The 18,121-nt window shown below is 39.2% G+C and overlaps 2 protein-coding genes and 1 pseudogene across 3 annotated transcripts; all 3 read right to left on the minus strand.

Moving 5' to 3' along the window:
- Window positions 1-218: 218 nt before the first annotated feature.
- Window positions 219-1,716, minus strand: LOC103320148 (putative sarcosine oxidase pseudogene; annotated as a pseudogene). Its single transcript, XR_016123838.1, has one exon. The product of XR_016123838.1 is annotated as a putative sarcosine oxidase pseudogene (transcript).
- A 9,481-nt stretch (window positions 1,717-11,197) lies between these two features.
- Window positions 11,198-12,866, minus strand: LOC103320108 (putative sarcosine oxidase). The gene has a single exon (XM_089045209.1). It carries the CDS (start codon window positions 12,674-12,676, stop codon window positions 11,471-11,473), a length of 1,206 nt encoding a protein of 401 aa, XP_088901335.1. The 5' UTR covers window positions 12,677-12,866; the 3' UTR covers window positions 11,198-11,470.
- Window positions 12,867-14,945: 2,079 nt separating this feature from the next.
- On the minus strand, window positions 14,946-17,733 carry LOC103320150 (trifunctional UDP-glucose 4,6-dehydratase/UDP-4-keto-6-deoxy-D-glucose 3,5-epimerase/UDP-4-keto-L-rhamnose-reductase RHM1-like). The gene is made up of 3 exons (XM_008221782.3): window positions 17,602-17,733; window positions 15,672-17,254; window positions 14,946-15,475 (listed from the first exon to the last, which is right to left on the minus strand). The coding sequence occupies exons 2-3, from the start codon at window positions 17,208-17,210 to the stop codon at window positions 15,032-15,034; spliced, it is 1,983 nt and encodes a 660-aa protein (XP_008220004.2). The 5' UTR covers window positions 17,211-17,254; window positions 17,602-17,733; the 3' UTR covers window positions 14,946-15,031.
- Window positions 17,734-18,121: the final 388 nt, after the last annotated feature.

Consider the following 18,121-nt stretch of genomic DNA (forward strand, 5'->3'; position numbering starts at 1 on the left):
ATGAGAATTCGAATACAGGATTTTGGATACAGTAACTGCTCTTAACAACTTGAATTATTAGCTCCGTGTGTTTCAAATTGCCTTTTATTTTCATAGAATTGTGTCCATCTCAAATTTCTAGATGTTGGTTTCAGTTTTTTAAAACGAAATTTGAAAAAGTAAAAAAAAACAAATATTTTTCCCTACAATGTAAAATTGATGCAACATTTCGAGGATCATTGAATATCAAATGAAGCAGTGTGTTTATTGTGTCAATTTGTCTAACACACACACATACATACTCACTCAAACATAACCGCATGCAGTTTGCTATCCTAAAGTGCTTCAAATTATTGGCCGCAGATGGAAGCTACCCAATTCTGCTTCAAATTAGCACCGATGATCTATGGGAAGTCTTTAACATTGCCTCTAGGATTCTCTTGAAACCTTGCTATCCTAAAGTGCTTCAGATCCACTCCTTGAGCCTCCCCACTAAGTGCAAGGTCAGCCAATATCCTCCCAACCACTGGAGACAGCTTAAACCCGTGATCCGAAAACCCGCCACCCACCACCACATCCTTCCCAAACTCCCCACCCAAGAAATCAATCACAAAGTCCTCATCGGGGGTCATGGAGTACATACACAGCTGAGTCTGAGTGGCCACCGGCCCACCGGAGTCAACCATACCAGAGAACCTCCCCTCAATCCACTCCTTCAACGGATCCAGCGTGTTCGGAGCCAGCGGGTTCCCGGGACCCCACTGCCTCTTATCCGGGTCACATGGGCACCCGCCATGCACGGCAACCTTGATCAAACCGGGGTACTCCAACGAGGGTGTCCCATAAATGTAGTTGTCCCCATAGCTAGCAAAGGTTGGAAAGTCACCACCAATGGCAAAACCACCCTCATGCCCCTCCTTAATCCTCCAATAACAAACAGCGGTCTCCAATGGCTGCATAGGCAGCTCAATCCCAGCAACCGTTTTAACTAACTTTGTAGTCCAAGCCCCAACGGTCACCACACACTTCTTCCCCCAAAACCTCTCTCCATTTTCTGTGCACACCCAAACCCCTCCTCTCACCCCATCTCTCTCCACACCCTTCACCTCCATATTGTCCCTCAAAACGGCACCATTCTGCAGAGCAAGTGTTTGAAACATAGACACAGCCTTGGTGGGTTTAATAACCCCACCATGCTCCGTTGCCACGGCCACCCAATCCTCCGGAATCCGAACCCGACCCGAGAACTCCCGATCCAGCTGGTCCCGGTTCATGACCCGAATGGGGACCGAATTTTTACCACAGCTCTCAACAATGGCATGCAGAACTTTGTTGTTTGCCGGGGCCATGTCCAAATGGTGAGCTTTGAAGTAGACATTGTAGCCGATCTCGGACTCGGCTTGCTGCCAGAGCTTGTAGGACTCGAGAACCAATGGCGTGTAGTAGTCTTCCGGGTAGGTGGCACGGATCGTCCGAGACTCGCCATGGGAGGAGCCGTGGTGGTGGAGGAAGTTGAATTGCTCGAGGAGGAGGGTCTTCTGGTCACGCTTGGCCGTCTGGTAGGCGGTGGAGCTACCCATGATGCCGGCTCCGACCACGATGACGTCGAATTCATTGGCGGAATATTCCATCTCTGAGAAATTTTTCAGGCGATTGTTGGAGGAAGAAGAAAAAGACAGAGGAAGACGGTTGACAGGTGATTTTTGCTGGCTACTTGCCACAGGTGGTGGAGGAAGTCGAATTGCTCGAGAGTCAGTGAGAGTGTGGTTTTAAAGTGGGATTTTTTGGAACCCGCCAAATTCTTCCTGTGAATTACGATATTGCCACTGGTTCATTTGTATGCTTTGTCCTTTGTGCAGTAATTTTGTGCGATTCGCGCCACTTTACACTGTTTTTTTTTCTTTTCCTTTTTTCTTTCTTTCAATTTATAAATAAAAACATCATGCTTTAAGACTTTTGGAAATTTTAAAAGGTAAAAAGAAGAAGGGTATATTCTTGCTTGTCTCAATTCCTTAATTAATATGAATCGAATATTTATCATCGGTTAAGCATGTCTTCCACAAGAGAAAGTGAAACACGAGTTTCAAATTTACTAGTATAAATTGATTGCTTCAGTATGATAAACCTAATCAGAATTAGTTATGCACCAAAACTTTGTGTCCTAGTCCACTTAGGGAGAAAAAGGCTAACGATTAGTATCGGATTTGATATTAGAGAAGTATATATTCTCCATTACAGAGTTGCATTATGCAGATTAATTGTGAGTTTCTATTTTTGCCGTGCGATCATTTCAGGCTTCATTTCTTCCTCATTTCACTCTTCTCTTTCTCTCTCTCTCTCTCTCTCTCTCTCTCTCTCTCTCTCTCTCTCTCTCTCTCTCTCTCTCTTTCCTTTTCTTTTCCTATGTTTGTGTGCTTAATGAAAAATTAGATGAACACTCAATTTCATTACATAAAAAAACCAATAATGTATCAAAATTAATTGCAATTGGTCGTGGAGAATTAACTTCCAAAAATGAGTCAGTTGAATCTCAATCGAATATTTATCATCTATTAAGCATGTCTTCCACAAGAGAAAGTGAAATACCGCAAAATTACAAATTTACTAGTATAAATTGATTGCTTCAGTATGATAAACCTAATCAGAATTAGTTATGCACCAAAATGTTGTGTCCTAGTCCACATAGGGAGAAAAAGGCTAATGATCAGTATGGGATTTGATATTAGAGAAGTATATATTCTCCATTACGGAGTTGCATTATTCGGATTAATTGTGAATTTCTATTTTGTCGTGCGATCATTTCAGGCTTCATTTCCACGCTTTATCTCTCTCTCTCTCTCTCTCTCTCTCTCTCTCTTTCTCTCTCTTTCTTTTTTAAAAAAAATTCTTCCTTCTTGTTTTTCTTTCGTTCTCTTCTCTCTCTCTCTCTCTCTTTCCTTTTCTTTTCCTACGTAATTGTGTGCTTAATGAAAAATTAGATGAACACTCAATTTCATTACATGAAAAAACCAATAATGTATCAAAATTAATTGCAATTGTTCATGAAGAATTAACTTGCAAAAATGAGTCAGTTGAATCCTTGAAGAGAGGCTTGTTGCATATGGAAAGAGTTGAAAAGGAAAAAGACAAGGAGCTTCTTCTCTTGCATAGAAATATTGGCTTACTTTTTGAAGCATGCACTAGTTCAGTTATGGAAATGGGTAGAAGAAAAACTGATTTGGTTGGAAATGGTTGGGCTGCTAGAGATCAAGGGACACTACTACAAAAATCGCAATAGACGACAGGAATCCATTGTCTTGTAGATAGTTTTTAAATTGTCGTGAAATTGACCACCATCTTTTGATGTATAAAATCATGATGGTAAATTACTGATGTTGTTACAACATACTACGTCATCTCCAACTAAAAACTGACGTGTAATTAATATAAAAACTGCAAAAAAAAGGCAAATTTCAATAAGCTTAGACAACGCTTTAGAAATTTCGCGTTGTCTGAAGGGGATAACATGGCACAATTTATCCACATCCCGTTGTAACATAGAGTAACCACAACAAAAAATATTAACTTACCGTAATGTAGAATCCTTGTCACGACGGTACTTTAAAATAAACCGACGTGGTTAATACTGATTCCACGATGCTTATGGTCTTTACCGACGAGCAAATGAAGTAGTAATAGCTGTAAATATGGAAAGAACGTAGTTATTATTATATACTGTGATGCTACTCTTTTAAAAAGTTGTCCTCGTTACCTAACTTACCATGTCACCAATAATATAAATATAGCTAGACTTGGCATTCGTGTCATGTTTGCAGTGTTCGTGTCAACCCGTTAAGAACACGAAACAACCTGTTAAGAAAACGGGTGGTTAATATCAAACACGAACATAAATCGTTACAATTCATGACTTACACAACACGACAAGTTAAGAAAAAAAAAACTTAATATGAAAAAGAAACCAAAACCACTACGCATCCACACTCACCTTAATCAACCAACATTAATGGATTATCAGTTAGATCATATTGGAAAATTGGTTCACCTAAAGGATGCTTAACTTCGGAGGAAGCAATCAGTCGCCAGGTAGGCACGACCGGTCTTTTATGATAAAATGCATACATAAAAATCAAACATTGGAAATGAGAAAATGGGTTATGATAAAAAAGTGATATAGATTCCAAGGCTTGTGCTCGATTTCATTCATTGCTTGGGAACCCTAGCCCTCCATCTTCTTCCAAAAAAGGTTCGCCATAGATTTATGGTTTGCACTCTTGAGGCAGCTGCCACAACAACCTCTCTTATTCTTTCAATCACGACCAAAGTGTGGGGGCTTTTTCATTCCGGCAACTAAAGATGGGCCTAGGCTGCTATAAAGATCAAACGACTAGAGCTGCCCCTGTGTCTAAGTTCAAGAATCAGGCCCCAAGAGTGCTTCGAAAGGTTCATAGAGCCTTAGGAAACATCTTGACTTTCTTTACCAACAAAACCAACAGTTTCTTACAGATAAATATTTTGGCTTGACTTGAGAAGCTTGTGGCATGAGAGCTGAACATTCTTGAGTTTAGCAAGAGAGAGAGAGGGCTTGGGTTTCACATGAGAAACAGAGGCTCAAAGTAAGGGGAAGAGGGAGTTTTTGGGAGGATTTGTTGAGGGAATAGAAGTAAAGATGAAGATGGAAGAATGAGTGATTTTAGAAAATTTTCAGTAGCTTGATGAAAGCTTCGTTAGGCTCTTGAGTGTTTTGCCAGAAGAGAAAATGGGAAGCAATGGAAGAACATGGCTCAAAATTGAAGGGTTCCTATGGTGAGAGGTGCTGCTTGCTCCTTCTGGATGTGGTTATGGGAGAGAGATGAAGAAGATGGAAGAATGAGTGGTTTGAGCAATTTTTCGGGAGCTTGACGAAAGCTTCATTAGGCTTTGAAATGGCTTGCCAGAAAAGAAAATGGGAAGATATGGAGGAATAGGGCTTGAAATCGAAGGGTTCCAGGGATAAGATGTGATGCTTCCTCTCTCTAGATGTGGTTATGGGAGATAGAGGAAGAAGATGGAAGAATGAGTGGTTTGAGCAATTTTCCAACAGCTTGACGAAAGCTTCATCAGACTCTGGAATGGCTTGCCAGAAGAGAAAATGGGAAGAGAATGAGGAATAAGGTTTGAAATTGAAGGGTTCCAGGGTTGAGAGGTGATGCTTGCTCTCTCTGGATGTGGTTATGATGATAGGTAAGAGATGACCCTTTTTATAGGCGCTGGAAGCTCCTTCTTCCCAAGAAACCCTAGTTGGTTTCTCCCTAATCTGCCAAGTCTCCCTTTCCATTTCTCTTCCTTTAATTCATCCTCGTTTAGTGAAATCCTTCTCAGTTCAAACACTCAGAGACAAGATTTTTGAAGGCTTTAGAGGCTTCCTGCAGCTGCCCATGTGACCATCTCCTATTTTGGGCTACCCTTTCTCCTTTTTTTCCCCTTCATTTTATGGCAAGAACTGGTGGGAGAAATGAGTGGTAATGGTGTTGGTCTGATGGGTGTTTTGCTCAAGTATCTTTTAGTTTTTTGGATGGCTTGTGTTGGGTTTGTCTTTGGCCATATGCTAGAGACTTCCAGCAGCCTGCACACGCAAATACCTTTTGGTTCTTTAGATGGTCAATCGTGGTTTTGTCTCCAGTTGTGTGCTGGAGACTTTCAGATATTTTCCAAGTCACTTGGGCCATTCCCTAAGGTGATGGGCTAGTTTACGAAGGGGATGGACCAACTTTCTAAAGTGATGGACTATTTTTTACTAAGGTGATGGGCCAATTTTCTAAGGTGACGGGCTACCTTTTCTCCCTTTCATGCTTACCTATATATTTGGGCTCAAGAAATGGGCTTGAGTTTTGAGGCTCCCAAGCGGTAAAAAACTTCCACTTCTTGGCTCATCAATGAGCCTCATGAATGCTCGTAACCATCTATACCACAATCCACTCAGCAAGCCTCGGGCGTTCGCGTGGCTTGGGTCCACTTAAGCTTGTAGCATGGCTTGGTGCAGAAATAAGGATTTTCTGCTTGGCGTGGCGTGTTATTTGTCATGCTTGTGCTTGAGCTTTGCCATTTTATAAGGGTTATGGCAGGGCCAAAATGACGCTTGACAGGACAATGAGCTTGTTACGACCTTTCTGCGTGGCATGTTGCAGATTTGCTTGGCGTGGCATGCTTGCAAGCGCAAATAACGAACTCTTGCAAACCCAAGTCGGGTTTCTTCCTAAACTAGGTGTCATACTGGGTTATAAATATATTTGGGCCCAACCTTAGATTTATTGGGCCTCAAGACAAAGACAACCCACCATCTGTATTAAAAGACAAACCAAGAAAAGGCCACGAATACACAGGACAACAAAAATCCAAAATATATTAATTTAAATCGAAAATCAAGAAAGACATCAACTTGAGAGCAAGAAGAAGAGTCAGAGCAATCGTGCCTTAAGAGAGGTTTTGAGAAGGGAAGAGAACATTTGACACATAGATCGCAAGAAGAAGAGATGATGAGGTTGAGAGAGAGAATGTGAAGAGCTGGAGACGCGAAATAAAGAGACGAAGTGCTAGGTAGGTAGGGATTTTAGAATAGCAAATTACAAAATTACCCCATTAATGGGTGGATTAGTTTATTCGCGAATGAACACCAAGACAACCCGTTAGTTTAATGAGTGGCTAACGGGTCAACACGACCTGATAACTTAGAACTGAATATTGAATTTTTTTTACGAATTCATGTCATATTGATGCGTCATGTACAATATTTTCGGGTCTAAATATGACCATGGTTTGTTCCTCTACATAGTGTTGATAACACCATGAGCACCGTATGTATTTTCATTAAATGACGCAATGTATCAGTCTATCGTCGTTTAGAAAACTGTGACGACAGTGGTTTAAAATAAATTGTCATGGTTAATCAAGATTCCACAACGCTTATGGTATGGAACGACGTGCAAATATAGTAGTAACAGCTGTAAATATGGGAAGAGCAATGTTATTATGATCTACTACGACCCTAGTATTTACGTGGCCATCTTTGTTACTTAACTTACCGCGGTGCGAATTTAAATATAAACGTGGTTCTTCCCTCTACACGGCGTTGATAACACCAATATCATCGTTTGTATGTTTGTTAGACGATACCAAGTATCAGCTTACCAACGTTCAGAAGAACTTTCATGACAAATATTTAAACTAAAATGCCTTTTGTGGTTCTAATAGATGACGGTAAATATATACGGAAGGTGGTAGTGAAGTCGTTAAATACGTCGTTTTGTACCCTTTATTGTCGTGTTATTATATTTAAAATGTCGCTTCTATGAACAACTCTGTCGTGAATAGACAGTAGTAACGGCTGCATATGTGACCGTCGTTGTTTGATTATTATGTATGATGCTTTCAACTAAATGACAATCATGTGTGTTCTTTGGACGTTGGTACCTACATTACGGTCATGGTTTGATAATAAAAACGACATTATTTTTCATTTAGAGTTGCCTAATTGGAATTTAATGTCAATTTTATTTAAATGACGTGTTTTTTCATTTTAAATGGCGGTATTTATTTAGGTACAGTCGTTTACCATCGTCCATTCCATGACGTTTGTTAAAAAATGATGTTGGGTATCATTTAGATGTTTGTTTTTGCAATTTGTTAACTGGTTGTGTTTTACATCTTGAATCCAATATTTTTAAGGGAGTTTCATTAAAACACCCAAAATGGAGGTTGAAATTATAAAAAAACCCAACACCCAAAACACTTTATAAACACACCCAAAACCTATCATTACACACACTCAAAACCCATTTATAAACAAACCCAAAAAGTTGACTTTGAGGTTGATTTTGGGTGTGTTTCTATGTTTAAATAGTGTTTGAGTTTTTTTTTATAAATACATGTCTAGGATTGAGTTTATTTATAAATTTGTAAATTTTTAATACTAAAAATATTGTGCCCAAAACCTGCATAATGAAAGTAAAAAAAATAATGTCATACATTACAATTTATTACAAAATTAATGTCATACAAAGTCATTTAGGGCATAACTAATGTCATACATTACAACCATCATTGCCATATATCTTCATACCCATCTATAATATTTTCACTCCAAACTCACCCGCTAGTTCATCAAATGTGTCAACATTTGGTATCATTCTAGTAAATGGCTCACACTCAATTCTCACATCACTTAGCACATCATCACCAATAACATCATCATATTCTTTATTAGGCATTGATAATACTACCGACTAACTATGATGCATTGGGTCATCAACAAATAATACTTGTTTGACTTGAGAAGCCATAACAAATTGATCATTCCTATGTCTAATTTTACTAAGATCTATAAAGGTAAATTCAAGTCCGTCGACTACAAGGATATAAGCGTTATCTATCCAATCACACCTGAAGATTGGGATTCTAAACTTTTGGTAGTCAAGGTCCCAAATATCTTGAATGACACCATAAAAACTCATATTTGAGACAATCGAGGTTTTATCTTTGACACTTGCAACTTGCAACTTGCATAGTATTTGTAAGTAAATAAACTCCACTATTTTGAACAGTCTGGACATCATCTTGTGCCTTGGTGTTAAATTTAACACCTTTAATAAGATAACTCTTATGTGATGGCACTGCCATGCTTGGATCAGCTGCTAGCCACCTCAAATTTTCTGATACGTCATTATTGTACTTCCCATTGAGTTCACTTTGAACTTGCAAATTAATCATATCTTAATTCAATCTAATATAGAAAGAAGAAAAATAAAAGTCCAATATGTTATTCAATAACATATACCTTAAAACGTAACCATTGAATGAAAATGTTGTTGTGCTTATCTTCCAGCCACTTTGTTCTCTTTTTAAATTTTGGATAAGTGGTCTTGATGTGAATTTTATGTTCCCTACATGGCAGGGAAAATTCAAGCATTACGGTCCTTTGTATATAAGAAAAACATAAGGAATAATTTAAAACATTATGAATCAAACTCATACTCGATATAAGGTAGGACTTCCTTCGTATTCTCCAACATATATAGATATGCCTGGTTTAACAGGTCCAGATCAACTAAGCTCACTGAGCAACCTGATAGTGGCTTTGAAAGTCCTTGATGACACTCCAATTGTACTAACATCATATAAGAGTTTGGTGCAAAACTCCACAGCTTCTTTAGCTATATACCGCTCAACAATGCAATCTTCGGGATGAGTACGATTTTGAACATACCCATTTAGCACTTTCATATATCTTTCAAACGGATACATACATCTAAAATAAATTGACCCACATAGACGAACGTCTTTGACAAGATGAATTAATAGATGAACCATGATATTGAAGAATGAAAAGGGAAAATATTTCTTAAGCAAATACAAAATAACTACTATATCTTCTTCTAACTTATCTAGCTTAGTTTTGACAACAACAAAAAAAACTTATCTAGCTTGGAAACATTCACCGTCTTTGTACATATAGCATTGAAGAAAAAACACAGTCGAGTTATTGCATACCTTACAGGCTTCTCCAAAACAGAACGAATTGCCACAGGAAGCAATTGTTGCATGAATGTATGACAATCATGTGATTCAATGCCAAGAAGTCTGAAATCTTGTAAAGATACAAGATTTTTTATATTTGAATCTTGGGCTGCTGGAGATCAAGGGATGAGATTGAAATCAGCAGAATTTCCTGTGGATGGACTTTTTTTTTGGCGGAGAGGAGCAGTTTCACTCTGAGGAATGTATCAGGACTATGACAGACGGGCTATTGTCGATCGACTGTGAATGATTTTGGTACTCTGACAGCTGAAATTGTGGAAGGTAACCAAAAGGAATTGAAGATTACCATTTCCAAGTTGCAGAAATAAATTCAGGAGAAGGACATTCAAAAGGAAAGGATATGCATGGAGCTTGAAAGTCAAAAAGCGGCTGCAACAAGTTATTCAATGGATCTTCAATCCTCAAAAACGTTGGTGCATGATTTGGAAAAACAGGTGGAAGTGATGAAGGGTGAACGTAACCAATTGGAGCAGAGAGTGAAAGAGCTAGAAGATGGTCGTGCCACTTGTGCCGATTTGCAAGAGAGGGTCAGATCACTGACTGATGTGATTGCTGCCAAAGACCAAGGTCAGTTCTCATTGACATTCGATCCACACCATCAAATATATAATTTGAATGTTTATCTTTTGAAGGAAGTTTAAAATGGTTATTTATATAATCAATAATTATAAACCTAATGCAAGCACTTGACGATGAGGAGGTGCAAATGCAAGGTCTCACTTTCAAGATTAAGGAATTGGAAAAGGTTGTGGAACAAAAGAACATAGATCTTGAGAACCTTGAAGCTTCTCGTGGGAAGGTTATGAAAAAGCTTTCGGTCACTGTGAGTTTGATGAGCTACATCATCTATCTGCAAACCTCCTTGCCGAGGAGGAAAAGCTCCAATCACAATTGCAAGATCGGGATGCTGAGATATCTTTCTTAAGGCAAGAGGTCACTAGGTGCACCAATGATGTTCTTGTTGCATCTCAAACCTGCAACAAGAGAAATTCAGATGAGATCCATGAGTTATTAACATGGTTTGATATGAATATTGCTCGGGTGGTTGTGCACAACGCATATCTTATCGAGGTGTTGGAGATTCTGGCAGAGGAACTAGTATGACCTCTGAAATTATCGAGGTTGAACCTCCGGTGAGATGTTATATGCTTATTTGTATATTAACTTGCATTTCTAGGGCTTTGTCAGAGTACTGTGATGTCATTATTGACTTTACATTTGTGGATTTTTTTTAATAGAAAAACAACTGGGCGGTATCTGGGACCTCCATTGCACCTCAAGTCGCATGCAATTGCGATAGATATGGATTCTGAGAAGACTAGTAGGTTGGGATGCAAGATGGGCTCTTAGTCCCAACCATGGTTATGCTTTTATTGGGCTATTAAGTTGGAAGCTTAATCTGCTATTTTTTCTCCTTCCTAGATGTGGTTAGATTGATTTATTATTTTTTGGTCATCAATTAATATCTACTTTTTTCAAATTGGTTCAAATTGGGCTTTTTCTTATTCCAAGCGGTATGGAAAAATGAGAATTCAAATACAGAATTTCAGATTTCAGATTTAGGATAACTGCTCTTAACTACTTGAATTATAAGCTCCTTGCGTTTCAAATTGGCTTTTATTTTCATAGAATTATGTCCATCTCAAATTCCTAGATGTTGGTTTCGGTTTTTTAAAACGAAATTTGAAAAAAGAAAAAGAAAAAAATGAAACAATTTTTTTCCCTACAATGTAAAATTGATGCAACATTTCGAGGAACATTGAACACCAAATGAAGCGGTGTGTTTATTGTGTCAATTTGTCCACCACACACGTACATACTCACTCACACATAACCACATAAAATTTGCTATCCTAAGTGCTTCAAATTATTGGCCACAGATGGAAGCTACCCAATTCTGCTTCAAATTAGCACCGACGATCTATAGGAAGTCTTTAACATTGCCTTTAGGATTCTCTTGAAACCTTGCTATCCTAAAGTGCTTTAGCTCCACTCCTTGAGCGTCCCCACTAAGTGCAAGGTCAGCCAATATCCTCCCCACCACCGGAGACAGCTTGAACCCGTGACCCGAAAACCCGCCACCCACCACCACATCCTTCCCAAACTCCCCACCCAAGAAATCAATCACAAAGTCCTCATCCGGGGTCATGGAGTACATACACAGCTGAGTGGCCACCGGCCCACCCGAGTCAACCACACCGGAGAACCTCCCCTCAATCCACTCCTTCAACGGAGCCAGCGGGTTCCCAGGTCCCCACGGCCTCTTATCCGGGTCACATGGGTACCCGCCATGCACGGCAACCTTGATCAAACCGGGGTACTCCAAAGAGGGTGTCCCATAAATGTAGGTATCCCCATAGCTAGCAAAGGTTGGAAAGTCACCTCCAATGGCAAAACCACCTTCATGCCCCTCCTTAATCCTCCAATAACAAACAGTGGTCTCCAATGGCTGTATAGGCAGCTCAATCCCAGCAACCGTTTTAACTAACTTTGTAGTCCAAGCCCCAACGGTCACTACACACTTCTTCCCCCAAAACCTCTCTCCATTTTCTGTGCACACCCAAACCCCTCCTCTCACCCCATCTCTCTCCACACCCTTCACCCCCATATTGTCCCTCAAAACGGCACCGTTCTGCAGAGCAAGAGTTTGAAACATAGACACAGCCTTGGTGGGTTTAATAACCCCACCATGCTCCGTCGCCACGGCCACCCAATCCTCCGGAATCCGAATCCGACCCGAGAACTCCCGATCCAGCTGGTCCCGGTTCATGAACCGAATGGGGACCGAATTTTTACGACAGCTCTCAACAACCGCATGCAGAACCTTATTGTTTGCCGGGGCCATGTCCAATTGGTGAGCTTTGAAATAGACATTGTAGCCGATCTCGGACTCGGCTTGCTGCCAGAGCTTGTAGGACTCGAGAACCAATGGCGTGTAGTAGTCTTCCGGGTAGGTGGCGCGGATCGTCCGGGACTCGCCATGGGAGGAGCCGCGGTGGTGGAGGAAGTCGAATTGCTCAAGGAGGAGGGTCTTCTGGCCACGCTTGGCTGTCTGGTAGGCGGTGGAGCTGCCCATGATGCCGGCTCCGACCACGATGACGTCGTATTCATCGCCGGAATATTCCATCTCTGCGAAATTTTTCAGGCGATTGTTGGCGGAAGAAGAAGAAGACAGAGGAAGACGGTTGAGAGGTGATTTGGATTTTTGGTGGCTGCTTGCAAACTTTTGTGTGAGTCTGTGTCAGTCAATGAGAGCTTGTTTTTAACGTGGGATTATTTGAAACCCGCCAAATTGTTTCTCTGAATAACGATATTGCCACTGGTTCATTTGTATGCTTCGTCCTTTGTGCAGTAATTTAGTGACACTTACGTTGCGTAAACAAAAGAAGAACTAACAAATCACAGTTCTATCTTGGGCCCTTCCTAACCCGCGTCTTAGTTCGCATGGTTTTAAGCGCAGATTTTCTATTGACAAATAGTCGTGTCTTATGTTGTTAAATTGTGAATTAGTAAATGTATCGTTCGTATTAGATTCACGTAACATATTTTATGTTATTAAATTATTTTAATAAGACAAATATTATTCGCGTTTCGGAATCAATTGTTATCATTTTAGTTTTCTTAAATGCACTCTTTCTTATGGGATTAATTGGTGCTTTTGGTCAGAAATTGGTGCACCACTTTATTTCCACACGCTTTGAGCATTTTCTGAAAACTTGTATTAATTGTTGTGATTTGGTAGTTTGGTTGAAGTTGACGCACGACCAAATATGAAGATACATGACAGGCAAGAAACAAACACACATTAATATTGGACAATATGATCATGCGAATCGCGCCACTTCACTTTGTTTTTTGTTTTTGTTTTTTCAATTTATAAATAAAAACATCATGCTTTAGGACTTTTGGAAATTTAAAAAGGTAAAAAGAAGAAGGGTATATTCCTTCTTATCTCAACTCCTTAATTAATATCAATCTAAACAAAAATGTCAATCAATCGTATATTTATCATCGGTTAAGCACGTCTTCCACAGGAGAAAGTGAAATACTGCAAAATTACAGATTTACCAGTATAAATTGATTGCTTTCGTATGATAAACCTATGCAAAAAGCAGCAATATAAAATTCATACCCGAAATTGAAAGTTATTTTAAGTTTGAATCTCTATTTTCTATTGGCAAGAGAAAATTATATTGTATATATCTTTCAAAATACACATACGTCTTTATTTGAAATATTAGAAAATTGTCCCGTTTCAGTTTTATCTAAATTTGTAATGAAATTAGTGTTGTAGTTAGCCTCTCTATTCTTAAAAATAAATGAAAAATAGAGACCTAATCAGAATTAGTTATGCACCAAAAGTTTGTGTCCTAGTCCACTTAGGGATTTGATATTAGAAAAGTATATATATATATATATATATATATATATATGGATATGTTGTTTGAAGACTGAATGTGGTGAAATGAGGTCATCCAGAGTGAACACCAGCCCTTCATTTTTTATTCCATGTGCAGAAGCAAACACCTTCAAAAGTGACTTGAGCCATTCACAGCCTCTGAAGAAGTCAGCTTGCTTTTGTCACATTTCATAATGTATTATGTATGGTTGGCATAGGTAATTGGCATATTTTGTTCTCTTATTCTGTCACCACCATCCAATATCTCACCTCATGCTTCAACACTACAACAGAACAAACCACTTTTCTTTTGTGTAATGGCTTCACAAGGTGCTGTATATAAAGAAGCCAATATGGATTATTTTATTGACCATTTTGAAAGCCAATATGCCACTCACACATTTTGAAAGATTATGGAAAGCCAACCCACTTGTCGATTGGAAAGCAGATGTCAATATGTCATGTTTCATGAGTTCGTATAAATTGTATTTGAAAATTGACTCAATCATCATGATCCATGTTTTTCTTCTTTTTTTCTTTTTTGAGATTATTAGTCGAAATAAAAAGAGTGTATACATACACCCGTCTTATGTAAGTTTTACACACGCTGCTCTGGAATTCCACGAGTTTTAAAATGAACCACAGTTGAAATTGAAATGACAACCAAATTGTACTGACAGAAAGTACACTTTAAAGTAAATTCCTAACCCTTTCATGAGTTGCAATCCTAAAGGAGTATACTAAGTCAAACTATAAAAGGAAGAAAGGAGTGGGCTACCATATTTTATACCCCAGCCAATCAAAGAAAACCAAAATGATGTCAAATTGGCATGTTCTTCAATGAAGATGTGACCAGGCTTGTTTGCTCTTAGACTCCAAAGCAAGTTTGGGTTTCTCACCTATAAAGTATCATTCTCAAAATCTTGCTTTTTTTTCTCTGATGAATAACATCCGTCTGTTTTTTATATTGAAGTAAATGGACAAAACAATATGAATATGAGAGAGAGAGAAAAAATAAAACAATGAAATTAACAGTAAAGATTTGATTCTGCAGCTTAAAAGGTGTAGATACAACCATGACTTTCAAGCCTTCTTGTTGGGCTCAAAGACATATTTTATGATTGAATCTTTGACTGACAACAATTCAGGAAACTCCCTCTTCAGCTTTGAAGCATCCAATTCATTGTTACTCCTTGGTGCTACAATCACCTTGGCCTGTTCTTCTAGGCCAAAATTTTGCCACTTAAATTTTGGGTCAATATAATCCCTGTACATCTCTAGGATCTCATTGTGGCTTATGACTCCAGGGTTGGTGAAGTTCCATATTCCTCTGCAGTTCCTCCTAGCCATGTCAATGGAGATTGGTAGGAGCTCATCTAAAACTGTCATGCTGTTGGGTATGTTCACAACGTTGTCGTAATGCGCGATTTTCGTGATGAAATTTCTTGGGTTGCTGAGGTCTGATGATATTGGCATTCTTACTCTGAGGGTGCACACATTGTCGTATTCCTTTAAAAGCTCCTCCACCTGCAAATTCAACCATTTTCTTTGTGATATTAAATATATCCTTAACAAAAAAATGTACATGATTTTAGAACAAAGCTTGGATATTGTTGGTGGTGACATGACAGAATTACACCCTCTCTCCATGCTTGAATGCAGCATATATAGACTATGGTTTTGAAATAAAAAACAAATTGTAAACAAGTTCGAAATTTGTTACCATGGCTTTGGTCTTCGAATAGAAGGAGCCGGTGAAATTAGCCTTGTCCTCCTCCTTGAATCCAATACCTGATCCTAGAGGATGCTCCTTGTCATACTCAAATATGCAGCCAGTTGCAAAATTCATCATCAACAGACCTTGATCCTTGCAAACGTCGGCCAAATTTAGCGTACCGACTACATTCGTCCTGATTGTTTGAGTCTTGTGAGATTCACACCAATCAACGTTAGGGCGGCCTGTAATTCCAGCTGCATTGAACACATGGGTTGGTTGTGCTCTTGTTATGTCCTCCAGCAGAGACTTCCTATCCTCAAGTCTTCCTTTCCCATACTCAAATTCAATTCCTTCATCTTTACAAAGCTTCCCCAACAACCCTCCTATCCAACCAGTCCTCCCATATATCAAGAATTTCAATGCAGAGCTGTTGCTGTTCTCACTGCAAGTTCTTGACAGCCTTGTGTACCCGTATTCGAAGAACCATGCATCATCGTTGGATCGACTAATCACAGAGAAACTTGGGTGTGGGTGAAGTGCAGCAGACACATCACCCCACCAAGTAGGATTCTTGGTGTACCACTGTGTTGTCAGCTTTAGCCCTTCCTCCCAACTAGTCTTCACCTCCCACCCAAGCTTCTTAAGCTTTTGATCATCCAAGAAGTACCTATGGTCATTGAAAGGCCTGTCATGAACAAAGCTAATAGCTTCCTTTGGGTTCAAACCAAACACCTTGCAAACATCCTCTGCCACATTTATAACAGACCTCTCTTTTTTGGTACCAATATTGTACACATGCCCAATCACCCCCTTATGAAGTATAACATCAAATGCCTCAGCAACATCATCACAATACAGATAGCTTCTAACATTTGATCCATTTCCATGGATAGGCAATTTCTCACCTTTCATTGCAAGAAGACTGAATTTTGGGATAAGCTTTTCTGGATACTGGTGGGGCCCATAAACATTGTTGCTTCTGGTTGTGATTGTTGGCAGGCCATAAGATCTGTGGTAAGCCATAACCAACATTTCAGCCCCTGCTTTTGTAGCAGAGTAAGGATTTGTGGGCAGAAGCTGAGAAGCCTCAGGGTTTCCAATATCAGTTTCCATATCAGTTTCTCCATACACCTCATCTGTGCTCACATGGATGAACCTTTTGATCTGCTGTGTGACCTTGCAGGCTTCAAGAAGAACATGGGTTCCATAGACATTGTTGTTTGTGAATTCAAATGAGTTTCCAAATGAATTGTCTACATGTGTTTGTGCAGCAAAGTGCATTATGGTGTCAATTTCATCAGCAATCAAGAGATGGTTGACCAGGTCAGCGCAGGCAATGTCACCTTTGACAAACTTGAAATTGGGAGAGGCTCTAGAGGGCCTGAGGTTCTTGAAGCTAGAGCAATAGTCTAGCTTATCAAGGGCTACGATTTTATAGCTGGGATAGTTTTTGATCAGCCGATTGGTCACATGGCTGCCTATGAACCCTGCTGCACCTGTTATGAGGATGTTCTTTGGTGCATATGGTGTGCCTTCAGATACCATGTTTATACTTTATACCCCCTCTCTTTTAGTTCTTCCTCTGTTACCTAAACACAATATAAGAAACCTAGGACATCATAAAATCATTCATATCGTACAAATACAATCATACGAATGAACAAAACTTAGGGTTCGTTTGGGATTGCTTTTATATGAAGCATTTCTGCTCACAAACGTTTCATCTCGATGCGCATGAATTGTTTCATTAGGGTTTTATTTAAGCACTACTAGATGTTTTTATGACCTAGAAATAGTTAAAAGCGATAAGGGTTTTTGGTTAACTGAAAGCTACGAAAGCCCTAATATTCCAGAATCATAATTGACTATCCAATGTGAAGGCACATAGAATTATCTAAAAGCTATAAACTTTACCTAGAGCATTAGAGATACTTACAAAAGATCATCAATGGCACATGGAATTATCCATGGAGACTCCACCAAGCAAAGAATAGAGAGCAAATAAGTAAAATTGTTAATGAGGAAGAACTAGTTTGATTTGGGAAGGAGAAACAAAAGCATGGCAGCAGATGAGAGATGCGTAATGGCCGCTATGCAGTTCATTGTTGGACTTTGACTCTCTTTTCTTACTAGGCTATTGTTCATGTTACGTGGTGCTTAATGCGCAAGGTTGCATTAAAATCTTAACATCCTAATCCAGCTTAATTAGGTGGATTTTGATTTAATAACAACTGAAATTCCCAAAAAGTAGTTATAAATTAGTTAAAATTCTAATGAACTTCTAGGATCATTGAACCAATCGAAATTTAAAACCAAATCCTCGACTTTATCAGAAAAATATAGATATTGGGTGCGTTCATCAAATTATACTAGATGCACCAAACACTGAGTTCCACCGATAATGGGCCGAAACCATGGCCCATGGTCCATGACCCATCTCTAGTCCAATAACTATC

The sequence above is a fragment of the Prunus mume genome, linkage group LG2, assembly GCF_029339155.1.
Source record: "Prunus mume cultivar Tortuosa linkage group LG2, ASM2933915v1, whole genome shotgun sequence".
Taxonomy (NCBI): Eukaryota; Viridiplantae; Streptophyta; class Magnoliopsida; order Rosales; family Rosaceae; genus Prunus; species Prunus mume.

Bases quoted from the DNA above. Each gene is read 5' to 3' on its own strand.
- LOC103320150 (XM_008221782.3), bottom strand. From the start codon at position 17,210: ATGGTATCTGAAGGCACACCATATGCACCAAAGAACATCCTCATAACA. The intron at 15,476-15,671 runs GTAACAAATTTC...TTGAATTTGCAG, and splicing joins ATTCGAAGACCAAAGCCATG to GTGGAGGAGCTTTTAAAGGA.
- LOC103320108 (XM_089045209.1), bottom strand. From the start codon at position 12,676: ATGGAATATTCCGGCGATGAATACGACGTCATCGTGGTCGGAGCCGGC.